Source organism: Marmota flaviventris, chromosome 14 (assembly GCF_047511675.1).
Source record: "Marmota flaviventris isolate mMarFla1 chromosome 14, mMarFla1.hap1, whole genome shotgun sequence".
NCBI classification, from domain to species: domain Eukaryota; kingdom Metazoa; phylum Chordata; class Mammalia; order Rodentia; family Sciuridae; genus Marmota; species Marmota flaviventris.
Genome location: NC_092511.1, coordinates 56,096,173 through 56,118,427, shown reverse-complemented (window position 1 = coordinate 56,118,427; position 22,255 = coordinate 56,096,173). Strand labels below are relative to the sequence as shown.

The 22,255-nt window shown below is 36.1% G+C and overlaps 2 protein-coding genes across 3 annotated transcripts in view; one reads left to right on the top strand and one right to left on the bottom strand.

The window, feature by feature from the left end:
- Ppp3r1 (protein phosphatase 3 regulatory subunit B, alpha) overlaps nt 1-8,649 on the top strand; it is a 59,193-nt gene extending 50,544 nt beyond the window's left edge. The window contains exons 4-6 of the mRNA XM_027934433.2: nt 1,001-1,060; nt 1,667-1,851; nt 6,106-8,649. Of these exons, the coding sequence (XP_027790234.1) occupies nt 1,001-1,060; nt 1,667-1,851; nt 6,106-6,153 (293 nt within the window). The 3' untranslated portion in view covers nt 6,154-8,649. The remainder of the gene's footprint in view (nt 1-1,000; nt 1,061-1,666; nt 1,852-6,105) is intronic.
- Nucleotides 8,650-12,207: 3,558 nt separating this feature from the next.
- On the bottom strand, nt 12,208-22,204 carry Pno1 (partner of NOB1 homolog). 2 transcript variants are annotated; one of them, XM_027934447.3, is made up of 7 exons: nt 21,956-22,204; nt 21,574-21,723; nt 18,846-18,929; nt 18,606-18,666; nt 18,283-18,400; nt 13,495-13,565; nt 12,208-12,924 (listed from the first exon to the last, which is right to left on the bottom strand). In XM_027934447.3, exons 1-7 carry the CDS (start codon nt 22,157-22,159, stop codon nt 12,857-12,859), a joined length of 756 nt encoding a protein of 251 aa, XP_027790248.2. In that variant the 5' UTR covers nt 22,160-22,204; the 3' UTR covers nt 12,208-12,856. The 2 variants fall into 2 exon arrangements, with proteins under 2 accessions (XP_027790248.2, XP_071457759.1); XM_071601658.1 differs by lacking the exon at nt 21,956-22,204 and adding an exon at nt 21,835-21,947.
- Nucleotides 22,205-22,255: the final 51 nt, after the last annotated feature.

Sequence of the window (22,255 nt, the reverse complement as noted above, 5' to 3'; positions counted from 1 at the left end):
CTGTAGTATATACACTTTAGTGAACTATTTTACTTCTTGATTCATAAGTGATCAAGGTACCTTTAGGGCATTCTGACCCCAAAAAGGGAGATTCGTTTTTTTTCCTTTGTTTTTAGAAGATGATTTTCACTCTAGGCTAATTTATAATATTAGAAGTTACAAGGTTGTTTTTTTTTTGTTTGTTTGTTTTTTTTGTGCTGGGGATTGAACCCAGTGCCTTGTGCATACAAGGCAAGCACTCTACCCACTGAGCTATATCCCCAGCCCCAGAAGTTGCAGTTTTTTAAAACCTTTTTCTTTTTTAAGAGTGAGACCTACATACTAAGCAATTAAATTATAGTGATAAGGATATGTTATATCATAGTTTTAATTAATCTAGATTTTACAAAGACATTGTGCTTTTGCTAATACTAACATGATACATCATTTTACTTTAATTCTTTACTAAATAAGTAAATAAATACCTCATTTCGCTAGTTAGTTTCCAGCAGGCTTTGTCAATTTAATTTGAGAAACTGAATGATAAGTGAAGGGATCTAAAATCAATTATGATTTAGTGTTTATCAGGTAATGATGAAAAATAATAATTTGTATGCAAATCCCTACAGTGTATAAATACACTGAATTTTAGGACAGTAATTCAAAATTATTTTTGTTCTGGCAAAACAGTTTATAGTCTTTTTATTTTTTTAGTCCCTTTTAAATTATATCCTAAGAGGAAAGAGGTAAATAGCTTCAATAATATGTTTTTGAGTGTGGTTTATAATACTTAAAATATTTATTCAAATTGATTAATCTTAGAAGACTCCAAATAAGGAGGGGAGAAATGTAGAGCCTTGATTGTGAATGTTTAAATTCAGCGCTTTCAACTTTCAACATGCTAGTATAGAATTGTCTTATACAGGGAAATGTCCTTTTGTGGGTATGTAAGGTAAATACTGGTTTTCTATGTAAAACATTAAAGTTCAGATTTTTAAACATTTTAACTCTTTTTATTCAGAATTCATTGAGGGAGTCTCTCAGTTCAGTGTCAAAGGAGATAAGGAGCAGAAATTGCGGTGTAAGTATTTTACTTTACTGACTTCATTATCCCTCTTAAACTGCTACTATCCTATACTACATTACAGACTTCTTTTAAAATATTCTAAACAATTTCTTTTATTCTGGATGTTTAGACATAACACAAATTTTACATTTGCACATTTTCAACTAGTATGTTTGAATACTGTATGGTTATGTATGGTTATATTGTATAGAAGAAAAATAGAATTTCCTTCTACTGAAAACAGTAATATAAATTACATATATGGTATGGATAAAGATGCGTTGTTTTTGTTGTTGTTTGTTTGTTTCTAATGAAAGTAGCAAGAAATGTTCTGAAGAACCTAAGAAACTGGACCTGTTGTTATCCCTAGTTCTAAATATGGTTAAACAACCTAGGCTACATACACTGTTTCGCCCAGTCAATCTTGACTCTGTAAGCCCATCTTAACAACTATGTTAATCCCACCAAAGGCAACATCTATATTTAGGGAAGGCATCATCCTCAGAGTCATAATTCCAGATGTTTGGTAATTTACTGTTTTGTTTTTGTTTTTGTTTTTCACTTAAAGTACTCATGTGATTGCTTACAACTGCCATGGATTTTTCTTCCTCTCTTTTTTAGTTGCTTTCCGTATCTATGACATGGATAAAGATGGCTATATTTCCAATGGGGAACTCTTCCAGGTGTTGAAAATGATGGTTGGGAACAATCTGAAAGACACACAGTTACAGCAAATTGTAGACAAAACCATAATAAACGCAGATAAGGATGGAGATGGGAGAATATCCTTTGAAGAATTCTGTGCTGTAAGTATGAAAGAACTGTTTTACTTATTATTCATATTAAAAACAATCTAAAGATCATTTAATAGATAATTTCTTATAGATATTTTGCCCTAAAATATATATGTTCAGTTTGGCCTGATAGCCCCATATTCAGAGTTTTGAAATGTGTTCTTTGTTTGAATTATTAATAATTAACATAATTATTCTTCTCAGGAATTAATGTTCTTAGTCTTTTTGTGACAAAATGCCACTAGTAACTTCTGCTTATTATTAGTAGCTTCCAAATTACAACTAGGTTGTTATTCTTAAGGTTTATTTTTTAAGTAGGCACATTTGAAAAATGCTTCTGTGGGAAATATATGTTCATGAATTTCAGCTAGGAATACTGAAACTGCTTCATAAGGACAACAGAAATGGGGAGTCCCTGACCATCCCAAACTTATCTGCCATATATGGTGATTTACACCCTCCTTTTCCAAGCTTCTGGTGGATAGTTGTTCTAGGGTAAGGGCTCTGTGTAGAGAGGGGACTATAGTTGTGGGAGACTTAGGAATTCAAATCTACATGAAAATGGGGTAATAGCTTAGATATTCATTTGGTGATTTTCATCAGTGGATCTATGGAATTGGCACCACTCATTGCTTCCAAACAGAAATATAACCACTCAGATTTATTTTTCTACTTCTACACTTAAAGCAAGGATACTAGCTTTTGATGTATCGTAAGGAATCATAATTGCAAACTGCAGATAGAAGAGAATACAGAAGCATCCATAGTAGAGACAAAGGTAACAAATTTTCAGTCATGTTCGGATGCTTCTATAGGAAGTTTTCCCTTCCCTCCCTCTCTTTCTTTCTTTCAGTTTAAATCACACAAGGAAAAGCAGGTCACTTTGTTAACTGTGTGTTGTGCAAGGACTTCTACTTTGGCATTTCAGTAGAAGTTCATGATATTCTGAGAACATCTTCCTTCCTTCCTTGCAAGAGAATACTTATCTTTATATTTTGTTTCACAAGATAGTGTGGTACACTACCATAAAGAATTGGTTATGTCTTTTTGGAAGAGTTAGATGGGTTTAAGACTGCACTGTTTCCAGTTGGTACTGGTACAAGTGTTGGTCTCCCTTCTGTTTGTCCTCTTTCACCATTGCCAGAGATCTCTGAATGACTCTCATGGACTGGCAAATGGTTGAGTGTGACGTGAGACCAGGCTGGTAGTGGCATTGTAGACAACAGTGTTTTAAAGAAAGAAAAGAAGAAATCTCAATTCTTGGAAGAATAAAATAAGTAAAAAAACCTCATGACTGGAGTGGTAGAGATGCATATGAATGAAGACTGCTGTGACAGTGCCTGGGAGTATATTGGAAGGTCTGAGTGCCACTACCTTCTCTTCCCCAGCACAGGGTCTGGCTAAAATGAGCAACAAGGTGGGTGGCTGGGGGTGGGGGGAGTGAAGACTGCTTGCATTTATTTAGTAAATATTAAATGTAACATTATTTATAGGTGTGGTGACACACACTTGTGATCCCAGCTACTTGGGAGGGAGTTGAGAAAATATCTCAGAACCAAAAGCAATGTATTTCTGGACTGAAAGGATTTACTGAGTACCCAGTATGGTAATAGAAAACTCATCTGGACATAGGCACATTGTCATGAAATTTCAAAACAATTGGAACAAAGAGATGAACCTGCAAATTTACAGAGCTGGGGATATAGTAAGGTGGAAGAGTTGGAGAGGGACTTCTTACAGAGTCAAGAATCATAATGGCACTGAGTTTCTCAGAAACAGAGTTGGAAACCAAAAGAAATTGGAGTATTGCTTTTGCAATTCTGAGGGACCTAGTTATTTTCAATCTAGAATTCTCTATAAATTCAAATTAGATGGTAGAATGAAAACATTTTCAAGTAAAGCTTACCTGTTTTGGAAACTATCAGAAGATTTACTCATTCTGTAATGTCATACTGTAAAAAGAGTTTACTGTGGGATCTCAAAAGCAGAGAATTCATCATGAGAGAGGAGGAGGAGACCTCCAGGATGATGGTGAAGGAGAGGGGCAGAGATGAGAGGCTCTGGGAGTGCCTTCAGGACAATAAAATCAATAAAATGACATACTATATGTACTCGAATGTTTCTAGAACAAAATTTGGGGGTCGAACGATAGAACACTCAGCAGAGGAAATGATCTGTAGTGTACTAAAACAAATGTGTAGGGAAAAGAAAGTAATAGTATGCAATTTTGTTCAGCTGCTAGTAATATTTCATTTATATGTAAATATAGAGATATATGTAGCTTTCTATACATGTAGTAGGTTGGCTTTAATTTAGTATACTTGATGCAGAAACAAAACAATAAGAGTACAAAAGTGCCAAGCAGAACATAAAACATATTTTCATAGTGATGTAAAACATATTTTCATAATAATGTGAAATGCCTAATATCTGCCAATTAAAATAGAGATAAACTTAGGAAGGATGTGGAGGATGGAAAATACATAAGGGAGGAAATGTGTATGTGTATGTGAAAGCTAAATCTTTATCTTTTGTGGTGGGAAGTTCATGAAAAATGGCCAGAGCTTTAGAATTAAGAAAAAACAATGTAGGAATGCTATTTTCTGACCTTTAATGGTAAATACTGAAAGTCAGCTGAATTTTTTTAAGTGATTTTTCATAAAAAGAAATAGTGAATGAGAGCAGGATAGAAAAACTGCTCATTTCTTAGTAGGGCTTATCGACAGAATTCCTCTTTATATTGTATTTTTCAAATAAAAAAATATTTTTAAAAAGCTTAGGTCAGAGCTGGCATGGTGGTGCATGCCTGTAGTAATCCCAGCGGCTCGGGAGGCTGAGACAGGAGGATTGTGAGTTCAAAGCCAGCCTCAGCAAAAGTGAGGTGCTAAGCAACTCAGACCCTGTTTCTAAATAAAATACAAAATAGGGCTGAGGATATGGTTCAGTGGTCGAATGCTCCTGAGTTCAATCCTTGGTACCCCCACTTCCAAAAAAAAACCAAAAAAACCTTAGGTGTGATGGTGTATGCTTGTAACCCAGCTATTGGGAGACTAAGGCAGGAGGATCAAAAGTTCCAGGCTAGCCTGGGCAACCCTGACTCAAAATGAAATTTTTAAAAAGGCTGGGGATGTAGTTCAGTGGTAGAGTGCTTGCCTAGCATGTGTGAGGTTCTGGGTTCCATCCTCAGTATTGAAGAAAAATAACACAACAAAACGTGTTTAAGTATAAAAATAATACAAGTGCTACTATATAAAACAACATGGATTAATCTCACAAACATAATGTTGGGTGAAAGAAGCCAGATATGAAAGAGATTCCATTTATGAAACAGACAAAAGTAATTCCTGGTGTTTAAAATTCAAGATAGTAGCTTGGCTCTGGGGGTAGGAGGGATTGTTACCTGGAAGAGGGCCAGAGAGGAATTCTGGTAATGGCACGTATGTAGGTTACTTGGGTGTTCACTTTGTGAAACTCAACAGGCTGAGGATATTTAGGATTTATGTATTCTCTTTATGTAGATTATATCTGATGATAAAACATCCCCTCAGAATTGTACAGGTGATTACACTTTTAGATTACTATGTCGGTAATCACTAACAAGTGTATTACTCCAGGGAAAAATAATGGGTTAGAAAGTTTAACTTGTTTGGAATTAAATTTTTTTTTTTTAATTGTAAATGGACCTTTATTTTCTTATATGTGGTGCTGAGAATTGAACCTAGTGCCTCATATGCTAGGCAAGCACTCTACCACTGAGCCACAACCCCAGCCCCTGGAATTTTTTAATACCTTCTAGAAGTAAAGTGACAGTAAAGACTGCATTAAGTTTTGAGGACAATTTTTTATGGTAACATCTGGTTGTCATGTAATATTAAATTACTAGAGTAGGAGTCAGTAAACTAGAGAGCAGGACAAATTCTGTTTCTGGCCTGTTTTTAAACTAATGAATACTTTTTATAATTTTTAGTTTTTTTGTTTTGTTTTCAGAAGAAAGTGCAAAAGGAACTACATACTGGCCTTTCATAGAACAAGTTTAATGACCCTTGTATTAGAACACAAAAATGCTTATTACTGTAGAAGGAAGAAACCATGAAATTCCAACTGGAGGCACTCAAGTATTTTTGTAAAAAATACAGCCTCCAAAAATGTCTATAGTAATATATTTTTAAATTCAAACTTAAAAGATTTTTATTTTGATAAGATGGCTAGACTATTAAAGGCATTTCTCAAATGTTGCTTACCTTGATTTATTCCTGGCTATTGCAGGTGGTAGGTGGCCTAGATATCCACAAAAAGATGGTGGTAGATGTGTGACTCTCTGAAGAGTACCATCCAACACTTTTGCTTTCTTCTCCATCTCTGAAGATCTGCTCAAGACGTCCAGCAATGCTCTCTGTGTATTTAAATGGAAGTATTTTTCTCTGTGAAGCCACATTTCCAACATGAGCCTCATGAAGCCAACTAAGTGTTATTGAACTCTCCTCTCTCAATAACTCAGTGTAGCACTTTAAAGTCTGAAGGACAGCAACATGAAAAGAGCATATCCATGTGGTGGAGAAAGGGAAGGGGTTGGCTTTTTAATTTATTTTTCTTCATCTTTTATAACAAGAAAGTATCTATATATACATATGTAAATATTTATATATAGATATATGTAGCTTTCTATATATGTAGTAGGTTGGCTTTAATTTAATATACTTGATTCAGAAACAAAACGATAGAGTACAAAAGTGCCAAGCAGAACATAAAACATCCTTACTTTTATTTCACACAGTTTTATATGTAGATAGAAGATTGTACAATTTGAGCCGGGTGTTAGGCCAGCTATTTTTCTTTTCCTGTGCTTTCTCCTTTGAGAGATTGACAAAGCATTTGTTAATGTCCTATTATTTACCTTAATTACAGTTTTGTAACAAAGGAGTCTATAACTTTATTTATACCTATGAATATATTTCCGGGGACTAAGTCTCATTGTTGAGCAGTTTAATCCATCTCTGGCTGAGGAGAAAGTATAGTTCAGTGCTGCTGCCAAGAGCTAGTTCTTGTGTTCATATAGTGACTACACATCGCTATGGCTGCTTCCTTCTGTTACTTTGTGAGTAGGAACCATTACATTTATTAAATGTCCCTGAGTAAACATAATTTTTCAGTTGTGGTTTTATAAAGACCAGAAGCTATCTGAGGCATTCATGATTTCTCTTTAGCATTACTTAATGAAAACCTGAAGTAATCACGTAACTGCTTACGGTATCTGTTTGTTTCATTATATATGGATGAATAATTTGTTTATAAAGTCCTGTTTGAATCATGAGTTTCCCTTCTGTGTTTCAAAAGACTTGCAGCTAATCTAAGAAACTGGTGACATTAATGTGCATGTATGTATCTAAACACCCACACATTTGTGATTTAAATGGGAGAAATCTTGCTAATCTATATGCCACAGAAGAGCAAAATTTTATCTAAATTGATACTGCATAAACTTTTTTATAAGGCATAGGAAGCACATGATTATTTTTTTGTTTGCCCATACAATTGGTAATGGATGGTAACTTAATAAATTTGTGTGATATAAAAGTAGTGTATCATGTTCCACCACTTGATGTTATCCCTTCCCTTTTCTGCAAAGGTACTATTGGCTGGAAGAAAAACATTTTGGGTAGCTTTATATGACAATAGTCTTTCCCTATATAGTTTTTCTATAAAAACTGGTTTTGTAATCATGAGTGGTAAAGGGCAGGTCAAATCAAGGTGGATGAATCTTAAATTGAATACACCTGCCTGCCATCGCTGTTCCTTCAACTGAGTGCTGCACATCATGGGCTCTGTCTGTGAGAGAAAAATCCCGGTGCTTGGTGTCCTTGCATGACATGGAGTTTTGCATGTAGATCGATTTAAAATGTACCTCTTGTTTACATAATTTGCATAATTTTAAAAGATAATGTTGCCAAACTTTGGAAATGTTAATGTTCAAACTGAAAATCTCCACTACATGTAACTTTCTTCCTCTGGATCAGTACGTGGCTTACAATCCCAGCCAGTGGTTTGATCTGTTCCAGTGTCAACTGCCATGTGCTCTGCTTCAAGGGGGAACTAGTCTTTTGTGAATTTTTTGTACATAATTATTTGTTACCGATATTTTAGCAAATGCTTTCTATTTCTCTTGCTTGTGCATATCTTGGCTGGCGTTATAGAAAAATAGTGCAAACATTATTTCCTTACTCGGGAATGAGGGGTTTTCTTTCCCTTTTTTTTTTTTTTCCTTCCTCTTTTTTAGTTTGTGTGAAGGGTGGGCAAGGGAGGGGGTGGTTTATGTTGAATGTTTAGTTTTTCTTCTGCATGATACGTCATGTTGTGGGATCTTTAGAAAACTTCATACTGTATGAATAAGAAAATAAAATATTTGAAACTTGCTTGAATGTTTTCAGTGGTGTTTGATAGACTTACACAGCTCTCAGTTTTTCTTCCTTCTTTTATATTTCTTAAAAGCTCTCATAAAATGAGGTTTGATTTTTCACTTTAACTCATAGGTAAAATTTATCTGCTTTATTGCTGGGTAAAACAGCAGGTCATTACAAAGCCCTATAGTACTCCCCCATCATTACTTACCTAATCTGTCAATATTTACCCTTTCTCCAGGCATTTTAGCCTCGTTGTAGTACCTGGGGCTTTCAGTTTACTCTCATCTTTTGGTCACCAATTTAAAAATACACATACCCCTGAGTCTCTTTTACTCATCCTCCTCGCCCTATTTCTGACATGGTTATGTATTTTATCTTCCTTGGCTCTAGAATAAATTGCATGAAAATTCCACCAGATTGGTGATTTGTCTCTTTTTTCTGCCGAGAGCTCCAGTGGTTCTTATTACCTAGTTTTGTAGTGTTGGCTGGATATTTATTTAATAAATGTGATCCCATTTATTAAATGGGATTAAATGGTTTGTGATCTTATGTGATTTATAGTACTTTATCACCCTGCATAAATGTGAAAATTAGTATTTTTAAGACTTTAATTCAACAACTATAGAGTCCCTGAATATACTTCACTGTATTAGGTACTTCAGATACTCTTGACAGGTAAATGTTATCCCTGGCCTAGCTAAGTTATGGAACATTGGGTATGTTTTACACCTGAAACATCCATATTGTCAGGTACTCACTGGTTATGAGAGATTTATACATTGAGTTCTATGTGGCTCCTCCATATCTGAGGTGTATAGAATAGTTCAGCCTAAGCGAACGTATGCATTTAAGCTCTCCATCTCCTTTATCTGATTGTAACTGTCTTTTAAGTGTAGACAGGATCTCTCTCCATTAAGTAAAATGGCAACACACATGGGTAGGAGAAAATACTTGCTAACCATGTATTGGAGGTATTGAAAAACTACTAAAAACCTAATTAAAATAATGGTCAAAGGTCTTGAATACACATTTCTGCAAAGATATAGAAATGACCACTAAACACAAAATGTTGCTCACCAGCACTAGTTGTGAAGGAAATGCAAATTAGTCACAATGAGATACCATTTACTAATTGTAATAGATGGAATATCACAGGGCTAGGGTTGTGGCTCAGTGGTAGAGTGCTTGCCTAGCATGTGTGAAGCACTGGGTTCGATTCTCAGCACCATAAAATAAATCGATGTCCATCAACAAAAACAGATGGAATATTACAAAAAGGGAATGAGTTGGGAGGATGTATAAAAATTGAAAGACGACAGTACTGCTGGTAAGAATGTCAAATGGTACAACCACTGTGGGAAGGAATATGGCATAAACTCAAAATATTAAACAATTTACTATGTGATCCAGTAATTCCACTTCTGTGTACATATACCCCAAAGAAATAAAAGCAGGGACTCAAATATATATTTGTATACCTGTGTTCTGGGCAGCAGCATTCATAATATTCCACCAAAAGGTGAAAGCAGCCCAAGTGTTCTGCAGATAGAGAAAAGGTGGTATACAATGGGATTTTTGCCATAACAAGAAGGAAAACTTGACACGTTATATAACATGGGTGAACCTCAAAGATGTTAAATGAAATGTGAGATTCTGGACAAAAAGTAAATAAAAAAGAAAGAATGGTGGCTGCCAAAGGCTGGGGGGAGAGAATTAAGAATGTTAAAACGATGGGTACAGTTTCAGTTGCAGAAGATAACAGTTTTGGAGATTGACAGTAGTGATGGCTGCACAACAGCGTCAATGAACTTTGTCACCCAATTGTATGTACAATCAAAAATGGTTTAAAGTGGTAAGCTATTTTAGAACTTTTTTTTTTTTTTAATAGATGGTAAGAGAATTTCTATCTTTCGTAATTTTCAGAACTTACTAAGAAAATGGTGTTCAAGCTGAGGTCCTGAAATATTCTTAGTCTTCAAAGATTCCCTACACTAAAAAATTTCCCCTTGCATTAGCTAAACATTTAAGTCCACTGCTATTTCAATCTTTCACTTCCATTGGGCATTAAAATCTATTGGCTAACCAAATCAAACGGGTGAGTCCTTGATCTCTCAAGCCTTCTGTAGAATTCATTGGTTTCTTTGACCAAAGAAATAATTGATTTTTCGCACAAGTATTTTATAAGTTATAGAATGGTTATGTGTGTTGTCACTGTATACTTTCAGGAATCTAACATTAAACATGCTTCCCGTCTTAACATGGTTAATATGGCTCTAGGATCAAGAAAACTAGGGCTATTTCTCACATGATCAACAAACATTAGGTTTCTTACCTACCATCATAGTTCCAGGCAGCCTAAGAGTTGGAGCCCAAGTCTTCTGAAATGATGAGAAAACCCTCAGCCTCCTCCCTTAGCCACAGAATACCTAAGAAAATACTCCTGGGCCCATCACCCAGGCATGTATTAATTACATCAGTAAACTAATAAATCAGAATAGGAATTGTGATGCTGATATCTGACAATCATAATAGGCATTCATGATAATTTTAATAAACACAACAAATGCGGATAAGAAATGTGGATAAGCCTGGATAGGTTTTGAGATTAGACTTAGTGCGCTGCCTTAAAGAGAACGGTTTAAAATGATTTGATCCAGGCTGTTGAGATCAACTACCAGTGTGATGTAGTCAAATTTATTATCTTCATTCATTCTTCATCCTTTTCTATTCCAACAATCAGCTACCCTCTAACATGCTATCTCCCTTTAAAACCCAAAGTGCTACTACGCCCCACCCCCCAGAAGGGGTGTAATATAAATTGTTGACTAAAGAGGGGCTCAAAACAAGTCTTTCAAGTTCAGCATCCCAAATTTTTAGATACCAAGGAAACATGTTTGCTCTATTATATTACTGATAGTTGCAACTACATAATAAATCCTTAAAAGGAAGTATATTCTAACAAAACCAAAACATTATTTCACTTTAACAGAGAACTCAAAGTTTTCTAATCAAAATTATGCCCTTTACTTCCTGCCTCAGTTCCTTAAAAACAAACACAAAACATTTATAGTTGCCTTGTAATGGTTCACTTAAGTCTAACTGCTTGGGAACTGGATTAAAGCTGTCAACTTTGTTTCCCAAAAAATATATATACTAAGGAGTAGTCAGTTTTGAAAGTACCGTCCTGGGCAAAGAGTGGGGTGGAAGGGCAATAATGCCTAAAGACTGTACAGGCTGTTGGGCTGGGGTTGTGGCTCAGCGGTAGAGCACTTAAAAAAAAAAAAAAAAAAGACTGTACAGGCTGCAGTAATAACAAAGTCCCAAGATACACTTCAACAAGGCAAATAAAGGATTGTAATACCTACACTTACACATTCCCCATGCCAATGGGTGGGACTCACTCCGCAATTTCCAGCTGGATTCTTGGTTGGTTAAGAATATTCCAACCAATGCAATGTAAAAAGTAGTTTAGTTTGGGACACATGTAACTGATAGAGTACAAACAAAGTTTAATAAGAATATGTTTAATTCTTGAGTGAACTTTCTGTTACTCCCATCATTAAAAGTTTTGGTCAAGTGTTATTCATTTGTACCAGAGAATAGTTATCAACATCAAATGAGTTATGGGGTAGGTTCCTTCCCTTTTAAAAATGAATAAAATAATCAGATCATAGCTTATCAGACACTAGTTTATCACTGCATTTGCAGAACAGTTTTTTTGGGGAGGGGATTTTTTTTTTTTACTACTTCGCTGATTAGGAGAAATATATCCAACATCTTTTGTCTGACTACTTTGTTAAATATTTGAAAAACTTTCACAGCAACCTTGTGATGCAGGTCTTTAATTTTAGAAACTTCATAACTGGTATAAAAGATTATCAGTTATTGGTTCATACAGTAGAGTCAAACTGCTGCTCATGACCTGATTCTAAAGTGTTTCCATAATACCAGTATTAAGGAAAAGTCATGATTCATAGGTTATTTGAGATAATTCTTTTAATTACAATTTACAGAAATGTTTATAAATTTATAAATAAAAACTTAAAAATTCATACAGAAGTTGTTTAAGCAAGAAATTTCCTCTACATGAGAGAATTCCAAATTGCAAATCTGTTTTCTGTGATTTAAAATAAAAAACACGAGAAAATTGCTGGTTGTGGTGTCACAAGTCTGTAATCCCAGCTACTTGAGAATCTGAGGCAGGAGAATTGCAAGTTTGAGGCAGCCTGGACAACTTAAGTAGACCCTATCTCAAAAAAAAAAAAGAGTAAAGAAGGGTTGGGCTGTAGCTTAGTGGAAGAATGTTTGTCTACTATGCATGAGGAGTCTCTTGGTTCAATTCCCAACATTAAAAAGAAAAACCAAAAAACAAAAAAATAAAGCTTAACGTGTAGGTATAATAATAATATTAGATTCTGTCATTTAAATTATCCAAAAAGCTATTCAGTGTGAATACTATTAAATCTTTCCTGTTTATACTTCTTGCTGAGAACAGAAGAAAGGATCCAGTCTCAAAGTGACTAAAAAATAATTCACATGGTTTCATGTGATCACCTTCAGGGTACAAGGTCTTTTTCTTTAAGAGTCCAAAGATGAGATAAAAAGTCTCTGATTTGAAATCAGAACCGATCTGCTGCTCGGCTAGCCACAGCTCGAATATTGCCATAAACCTTTGATGGAGGATTTCCTGTAAAGGAAAAAATAAGTAGTTTACATACACTGATATACTCACATAGACTCTATGGAAAAAAGTCTACAACCCTAATAAGATTAAGGACATTTTTAAAATTGGATCTACTTTATATCATGAAAAGAACCTACAGAAAAATATACCCAAATATTCTCAATTAAAGGCACTGAATATCAAGATAATTCAAAAAGGAGCCTGTCAGCAATAGGAGAATCCCCAGGTTTTCTGAGCAACTTGGACTAAAGGAAACAAACCGACTAAAGCTTTTCAGCAGTTCCCCTGGTGTTCTCTCTTCTGGAATGCTTTTTTATGTACTTACTCAGGGAACAGCACCAGAGATTTAAGTAATATTACCCAATAAAACTTTTATCTTCTCTAGAAGACAAATGAATCTAAGCAAATACTTCAACATTTTTTGCTAGGTCCATATTTGCTATCTTAGAAGAGCTTCTCCACAGTACCTAAACTGCTTTGCGAATGGGGTTTGAATTCCTAAATTCCCTATTATTTCAAGAGAAAATACACACACACACACACACACACAAAAAAAAAGTACACTGCAATTACCCAGGATGAGGTTGCAAATGGCAGTTCTTGCCATCTTGATGTTTTGGAAAGAGCCAAGGATGTGAACTTTCCTGAAAGAGATAAAGTGAGACCAGTTAGCCACAAACAGCATTCCCTTACCTAAATCCTACAATCCAAAGATTCTGGAGAATCATGATAAGATTCCCATTTCTACATGAAGGCAAGGGTAATGGCCATGCAACTCTGTAAACATCCTAAAGAGTAAATTTTTAAAGAGTGAGTTTTATGATATATGAATTGTATCCCAATAAAAAATTATCAGAAAAGACAAAAATTAAAAACAAACTAAGATTTCTTTTAAGATTCTTTCTTACTAGGGCTACTATCAAGTGCTTTCATGTGCTAGGGCTTTATATATATGTTCACATAATCATCACATAAACTTTACTAGGTAGAAGTTATTCCCATTGCACACATAAGAAAAGAAGGTTATAAGAAATCAAGAAACCTAGGGCTGGAGATGCAGCTTAGTATTACAGCACTTGCCTAGCACATGCACAAGGCCCTGGGGTTCAATCATCAGTACCCAGACTGGGGAGAAATCAAGAAGCCTGTCCAAGACTATACACTGGCAAAATTGGTGAATGAACACTCAAAAATGCAAGTAAAAGTGTACTTAAATAATATCATACCTCAGTTTCAACTGCAAAGCTTTCTAAAGATTATCTAAAATTTTTTTTTGGTGAGGATCACGGGACTGTTTTTAATAGTTATTCATCATGAAATGACTCAAATAATTGGTAATAATTTTGGTTTTTGAGTCCATTTTCACTGTGTCCTCTACAATAGTCATGAGCTAAATCTGCCATATCTTCAACTTCTGTTAACATCCCCTTCACATCATTTCTTAACAAAAACGTACCTCTCAAATGCAGCCAGTTTTTTCTCTATGAATCATGTACCACTGAGGCTGAAGGGGGCAGGGCCTACTTGACTTCTCTTAAAAACCTTTAGCTTTGAATCTACTCTCTTCACACCTAGTAACCTGCTTTGCTGTGGTCCTCAGCTGTCCCCACAGATCATCCTCAAAAACATTAGCTCACTCCTGGCTCACTGTCTTTGACTACTGTCATCACAATTTCTGATCATTTCAATATCTATGAAGATAACTAACTCCAACACCCTAGCCTAGCCTACTGGGTCCCTGACATATTTTATACCAATATTGGATATTGTTTTCCAAGCTACTCCACAAACTTTCACTTCTGTGGTCACAGTCTGGATTTGTCATTACTAAAATCTACAACCCCTCCACACTTTCAATTTCAAACATTCAGTCTCCATCACCTTCTGTCATTTCATTTCATACCACTTAATGCACTCACATCATTAGTCCAGAGCCCCGCCAGGACCTCTGATCTTTTTTTTTTTTTTTTTAAAGAGAGAGTGAGAGAGTGAGTGAGAGAGACAGAGAGAGAGAGAGAGAGAGAGAGAGAGAATTTTAACATTTTAACATTTATTTATCTTTTTTAGTTTTCGGTGGACACAACATCTTTGTTTGTATGTGGTGCTGGGGATCGAACCCGAGCCGCATGCATGCCAGGCGAGCACGCTACCGCTTGAGCCACATCCCCAGCCCCACCTCTGATCTTTTGATCTTACCAATCTTTACACCTCCCTCCCCATCCCTAACTCCCCAACACATACACCCTGCTTTCCCTCAGCTGAACACACTCATCCAATGGCTCCCCACTGACACAGTAACAGCCAAAGTCCTTACAGTGACCCCATGGTGCGGTGATTTCTGTTCACATCCCTAATTCCCCTGTGGTGTACTTTACCAGGCCCATAAGGCCTCCTTATGCTGCCAGACATGCCCTCAACTTAGGACCTTCATGTTTTTCCTTCTCTCTAAAATGCTCCTCTTCCAAATACCAGCAGACAGACTCAACACATAAGTATGCTCCTTCACCAAATGCCACTAAAATGACAGTTCAGACCTAAACCCAAAGGAAGAGGATGATGAAGGTAATACATTCTGGGAGGTGGAAAGCAGACAGATGTGTGGGAATTAACTTTGTAGACCCAAGTGACCTGACACCTAACTCGGGAGTGGGAACATCCTGAAGCAAAACTCAAGGAAAGAGACACTGGGAACCAAGGATTCTAATAGCAAAAAGGGCAAAAGTGAAAGGAGAAGTCAGTATGAGATAGAGAGAGGGTGGGTGGGTGCTTAGGGAACAGAAGGCTCCAGGAGAGATTTCTAAAATGTCTGATGCATCCAAATAGACCAAGAGGAGAGATAAATGATGAGTAGCTCTTTGCTGAATCAGTACACTGAAAATTAAGAAAACACACTGACACACCTCCTCAAGTGAAGTCAAAGTTGCAAAGGAGAGAGACCACCTGGTTCAGTTATAGAATATACTGAGCACTGATTTCTGTGTTCATATGACACTGACCCTGGACTAATGAAAAAACAAAGTGGCTGTATGGTGAAGAATAAGTTGGAAGTGCTAGTGAAGCTGAGTGTATGCACTGCAGACAGAAGAGGGTGTGAAAGAAAGCTATATCATCTTTCATGGCTGAAAAATAAATTGAGAAGCTGTATGTCAGGAAGACATATGGGAATATAGATATTAATAATAATAATAACAACAGCAACTATTATTATTATTATTATGCTGCTGATTGAACCCAGGGCCTTATGCATGCGAGGCAAGCACTCTACCAACTGAGCTATATCCCCAGCCCTATTATTATTATTTTTGAGACAGAGTCTCACATTATCCAGGCTGGCCTCACACTCACCATTGCCTGCCTCAACCTCCTAAGTAACTAGGATAACAGGCACCTGCCACTGCACCTGGCTCAAGAAAAATACATTTTAAAATTAGCTAAGAGAAATGAAACTTGTTTCCTCTGAAGAGGGTGAAATGGAGGTATATGGCAGACATTTTTGGTTTTTCAAATTACATGTATATCACACTTTGATAAAATGCAGCATGAAAGACGAAGAAATACAGAAAACAAGAACAGATGAAGTAGGACTACTTTTGCTACTAAAATAACCAAAGTAACCTGGGGTGGGGGTAATAGTTGTAAAGGAATAAATGTCTCAGGGCACATAGGCATCCGATCTGGTATTCTGAATATATCTGAAACAAATTGTTTTTATTTTTATATATTGCTCACATTATACTGCACTTTGCCAGGTTATTAGCAATTCATTAAACTAAAAACAACCACTTACTGCTGCATAATAGTCTACTTTATGATTATTTCACAATATAAATTGTTACACATTGGGTTTCCAATTAGTCTATTTATAGCAAAAGCTTATAAAAACAAGCACATTTCTTAAATTTCAAGTAGTTTGTAAATAAGTTTAACAAAAATAGAAAAGATATAAAAAGTAATTCTATTGCAACATTATTCATAATATCCCCCAAATGAAATAACCCAAATATCAACTGTGAATGGATATACAAAATGCAATGTCTATGCGATGATAACAGTTGGCAACAAAAAGGAACTACTACTAACAAAATGGAGAAACTCAAAACAACATGCTAATTAAAAGAAGTCAAACACCAAAGCCTTTGTCTGTATATTTCTACTTACATGAATTTCTAGAAAGGCAAAACTCAGTGATAGGAAGTAAAGCAGTGCTTCCCTGAGAACACAGTGAGTGAAGGAACATTGAAAAGATGCACAAAGGAACTTTCAGTATGATGAACTATGAGGTTGTGATGGGGCAACAGGATTACACTACATTTCCCAACTCACTGAACCAGACACTTAAATAGGTGAATTTTATCGTATGTAAGTTATGCCATAGTAAACTATTAAAGAATGGTTTAAGTTTTAAGTTAACACTACTAAATGTACAAATTAGCAATTTAACAATAATTAAATTTAAGCCATAACTTCACAAGCAAATAATTTTTATCTTTGGAGTTCTAAATTAACAACTCTAGGCTCAATCCATAAAAGATCAAAAACAGAATACACCTGGCGTCAGGTAGAGGGCCACCAACACAGTATTGTAGTTATCTGTAAAGTGCAATGGACGTCTAAAATTTAGAACCTAAATAATGATGACTCCCTGAGTTTAGAGCAAAAGTGAGATGATCTTAAATGAAATTTTTTCTGGATTTAATTGCAAGCAGGTCCCTCCTCCCTTTAATCAACTGCTTCATTTCTCAACTTCATAGCATTATATAAGCTTCAAGTCATATACCAGTACAATCCACAACCTGGCAGCAGAGAAGATTCAACCTTAGAGAGGGGTAATCCCAGCTTTGCTTTCAGCACCCTTATCCTCATTAAGCCCATATCATCTTATTTATGTTCACATGTAACTACTTGACAGCTATTTTTACCCAAAGCACAATACACATCTTCCTTTTATGAAAGGCTTTGAAATATAAACACACACACACACACATACACACACAGATATAAATCTACAAAAAATACAAGCTATGGATTTTAAAGGAAAACCTCACAATGGTATTTGAAATACCTACTGCATACTCTCTCCTAAGGAATCAATTGATTCCCTGATTAATTTATCTGCAATACAGTTTCTTTCAATAGTGATTCTAAATATTTCTATTATTGCTAAATGAGAAAAAAGTTAAAATTACTAAAATTTTTTTCAACAACTTTAATCTCAAAACAGATGATTACTCATTCAGAACCATATATTGACAAATATTTAGTGGCAACATTAAACATAAAATATAACATGACTTTTTTGAAACTAACAAAAGATCAAATATAAATTATGACAAAATAATTTTCTCATGATCAGAAACTTACACATCAGCCAAAACTATCCGAGTCCGCGTCACATTCTCTATGGTGAATTTGGTTTTTCCTCCTTTGCCAGCAATTCTTCCTATTGCCCTTGACAGGTGGTCTCCCTTTAGGGGCTTAACTAGAGAAGAAAAGCAAGACCTCAGGTGGTAACCTACTCCAGGGCATCATCCCATTCCACATAAAGTTTAATCATTAACCAAATTTCCCTATTAAATGATATAAACTTACATTTTTTTAAAAAGTGCTAATAACACAGTTCTATTGATGCTATTAGAAAATTTAAAGTGTGTTACTTCTTCATAAGAAGACCATGACATGCTTACCATCTGTAATTTCAAAAGACTCTAAGAAGAGGTCATCCAATCTGATGAGGGCAAGAGCATCCTAGAATATAAAAATAAACACTGTGAGGGCAATCCCATTTAGACACCAAGAATGAGTGACAGGAACTAAAATTCAGACTCTAGAGTTAGAAGACAAATTTTTAAAAATTGATTAATCCAATGAAATGTCCACATTGGATATTTTTCAGGTTCCCATTTAAATGTCACGAAATCACTCACCTCCACCTGAAACCCAAGAATAAAGGCTTTCACAAAATCAGCTGCTTTTGTCAGAGCGCTAACATCCTTGGTTTCTTTACAAGTCTGGGTGGGGGAAACGAATACAGATTTACAGAGAGCAATGAAAAACAAAATAGTTTTAACAAAATACTAGAAATAATTTTTCCCATTATTATAACTCCATTCACCATCACCCTTCTCCAGCACAGTCTACAACCTAGTTTTGGGAACACTGTCTTTAGTTTGCAAAACAAAACTTTCCTGGCTCCTTAGCAGGGCAGTTCCACCCAAAGACTGTCAAATGACTGGATGCATTCTATTACTGATCAGGCTTCTGAGGTTACCACAACATTCCTGTGGCTCAGCCCAAAGGATCACACTCTGAAAGCCCTCCATCTTTTCCACCCTTTCAATGTGCTAGCTCATCATCTTCTCTTCTCCTTCGTCTTCCCTAAGAATCCTGACCTAATCTTCTTTATTCAATTATCTAAATGCTGATGTCTTCCAATCAATAACTCTGGTCCTAACTACATACATGCCTGGAACTGAAGGGGAAACCAAGAAAGTTTTAAGCAGGGATTTTGACGTCAAATTATTTACTTAATAATAGCAAAAACAGCCACTATTGATAAAAGGCCTACCACTGTAAATAGCATACTTGACACTATACCTCTGATCTATGTAACAATCTTGCAACCTTGAATGTTAAGTGATATAAATTAAAAAAATTTTTTTTGTATTAATGGGGATTGAACTCATAGCCTTGTAATGCTAGACAAGTGCTCTGCCACTGAGCTATATTCTCAGACCTTAATACTTCAAATTTGAGACAGGATCTTGCCAAGTTGCTCGGGTTGGCTTTGAACTTGCAATCCTCCCGCCTTAGATTCCTGAGTAGTTGGGATTATAGATACACACCACTGTGCCTAGCTAATTATAAATACTTTTATATATTAGAAAACTAAAATACTAAAAAGTAAAAATAAGATTCAAACACTGACTCCAAAACTATTATTTCTACTTTCCCACCCAGATTCACAATCTGTATGAAGAGATCACATATTTGACAAATTTAAAACCATATAGGACTATATAATGGAAAGTATCCTGCATTTTCACATTTAAAACTAGACTACAGATATGATTCCTATACATGACTCTGGGCAAGTCTCGCAGGTACTCCAGGACTGAAGTTTATAAAATAAAGTCAGAAAGGAAGGTCCTAAGTGGTTCCTACTAGCATCAATAGTCACACTAGCCTGATTACTTTGGCCAAGATAATTCATTTCTTTAATGCTGTGTCCTCATATCTATAACAGTGGAATATAATCATAGAGCTGCTGCCCTAAAGACCAAATAATGTAGTGCATGTTAAAGTACCACTATGTGCCTGCTATATGGCAGCATCATTGAAGATCACCAAAGTGATGACCCTATAATAAACAAGAGCAAAATACAATAGAAGCTTAGGCACTGAAGAAAAGACTGAAAATGGACTTATAAGGGAGAAAAAACTTGAGCTAGATCTTGAAAGATGACTGGAACTGAAGGAGGAAGAGAAAATGAGCAGGGAAGTGAAGACCTTTTTCAGAAAACAAAGCAACCAAAAAGTATGGACATAAAGAAATGGTGAGAGATGAACTTATGATAGGGTCTCCTACATGAAAGGCGGTGAAAAACTTAACTTTTATTCTTTAGAAATGCTTAGGAAGCCAGGACATCAAAATATAAGTACTGTGGTCTAAGAAAATCTGGCACAAATGACATAGAGAAAGACTTAAGACAATGATGTGGGGGAATTACAAGGAAACAAGAAGTCTTCACATGAAATCATAAACACCTGAATGCAAGTGATGATGGGAACAAAGAGGGGTTCTACCATCACAACCTAAGATATTTTAAAACATACCAGTTATTTACAGTTGTGCCTCTTTGTCCTAATGCCAATATAAGAATCCTCAGAAAGGAAAATACATTAATGTTGGTTACTGATTCTCATACAAAATTGGAATCCAGAAAAAAAAGTCCAAAATAAAATTTTAATGTCTAACTCCTAGAGTGACACCCTGGAATGACAACATGTACACATATGTGTGCAACATTCGTTCTCAAAGTAACACAGATCAAAAGGGTACCTTTAAAACATATAGTATTTTGAGCCAGGCACAGAGGTTCATGCCTGTAATTCCAGTGACGCAGGGAGCTAAGGCAGGAGGATTTCAAGTCCTAGGCTAGCCTCAGCAATTTAGGGAGGCCCAAGCAACTTAGTGACAGCCTATCTCAAAATTTTAAAAATGAAAAAGAGCTGGGGATGTGGCTCAGTGGTAAAGCACTCCTGGGTTCAATCCACAGTACCAAAAATAAATAAAAAGGCAAATGAATAAAGTGTTTTGTACTACAGCAAGGACTTAAATTTATTACTTATACACTTGGGTGTATGGCAATCTCTTTATTTTGCTTTTCATCAACACAAAACATTATAGAAAATACACAGAGGTAGCCAGTATTTTAATATGATCTCAGAATCAGTTCTGGAATGCAATTTGAATTTGTATTAAATGCAGATTCTGAATACACTTGGTAAGTTCAAACTCATTATGATATATTTAAAAACTGAAGAAAACCATTTAATGAAACAGGTCCCTTGAAGGAAAATCTGCTTGTACTTTTTCATCCCTGGAGTAGAGAAAAACTTGGTGTATATGGAAATAGTTGACATTCTCCTTACCCTGATTTCTACATTTCTTGATTTCAAATTAAAGCGTATCTGAAGTCCCAAATGTTCTACAATAGGAGTAAATATCTTCATCCAGTTTTCTTTTAATGGTGTGTATCTGTTCGCTGGGACTGGAATTTTCCGCGTTTCTTCTTTTCCACCCTGCAATTAAAGGGAAAAAAAAAAAAAAAACTCAGGACACGCGAGAAGGAATGAGGGTGGAGGGCGGGGTTGTAAAATGACAGCAGACTTACAAAACGACAGCAGACTTACAAAACGCTGCTCTTTAACCAAGTTAAACTTCAGAAGAGTCACTTCACGGCAACAGAGCCCCCACATTCAATATCATGCAAAGACTACCAGCCTGATCAGCCTCTGGTCCCCCAACAAGTACCACAAGTCCGTCCCCAGAGAGGGGCGGGAAGACGGGCCTCTTCGCCGGCCGGGCCTCCTCGGTGTCCATGCAGCCCTCGTCCCCGCTCTCCCCTGCTGCGGACAGTTGCGCTGCCTGTCGTTTCTTAGCCCGCCGGCCTCCCTTGCGGGTGACCTGGGTGAAGCCGTCCTCAGCCCCAGCGCTCAGTGTCTCCATCTCGGCCATCTCGACTGCCGACCAGAAGTTCCAACTCCAACACGTGCGCTGCTGCACTACGCAGGCGCGCCGCACAGGAGCCAGCCTTCGCCAATCAACACCGGT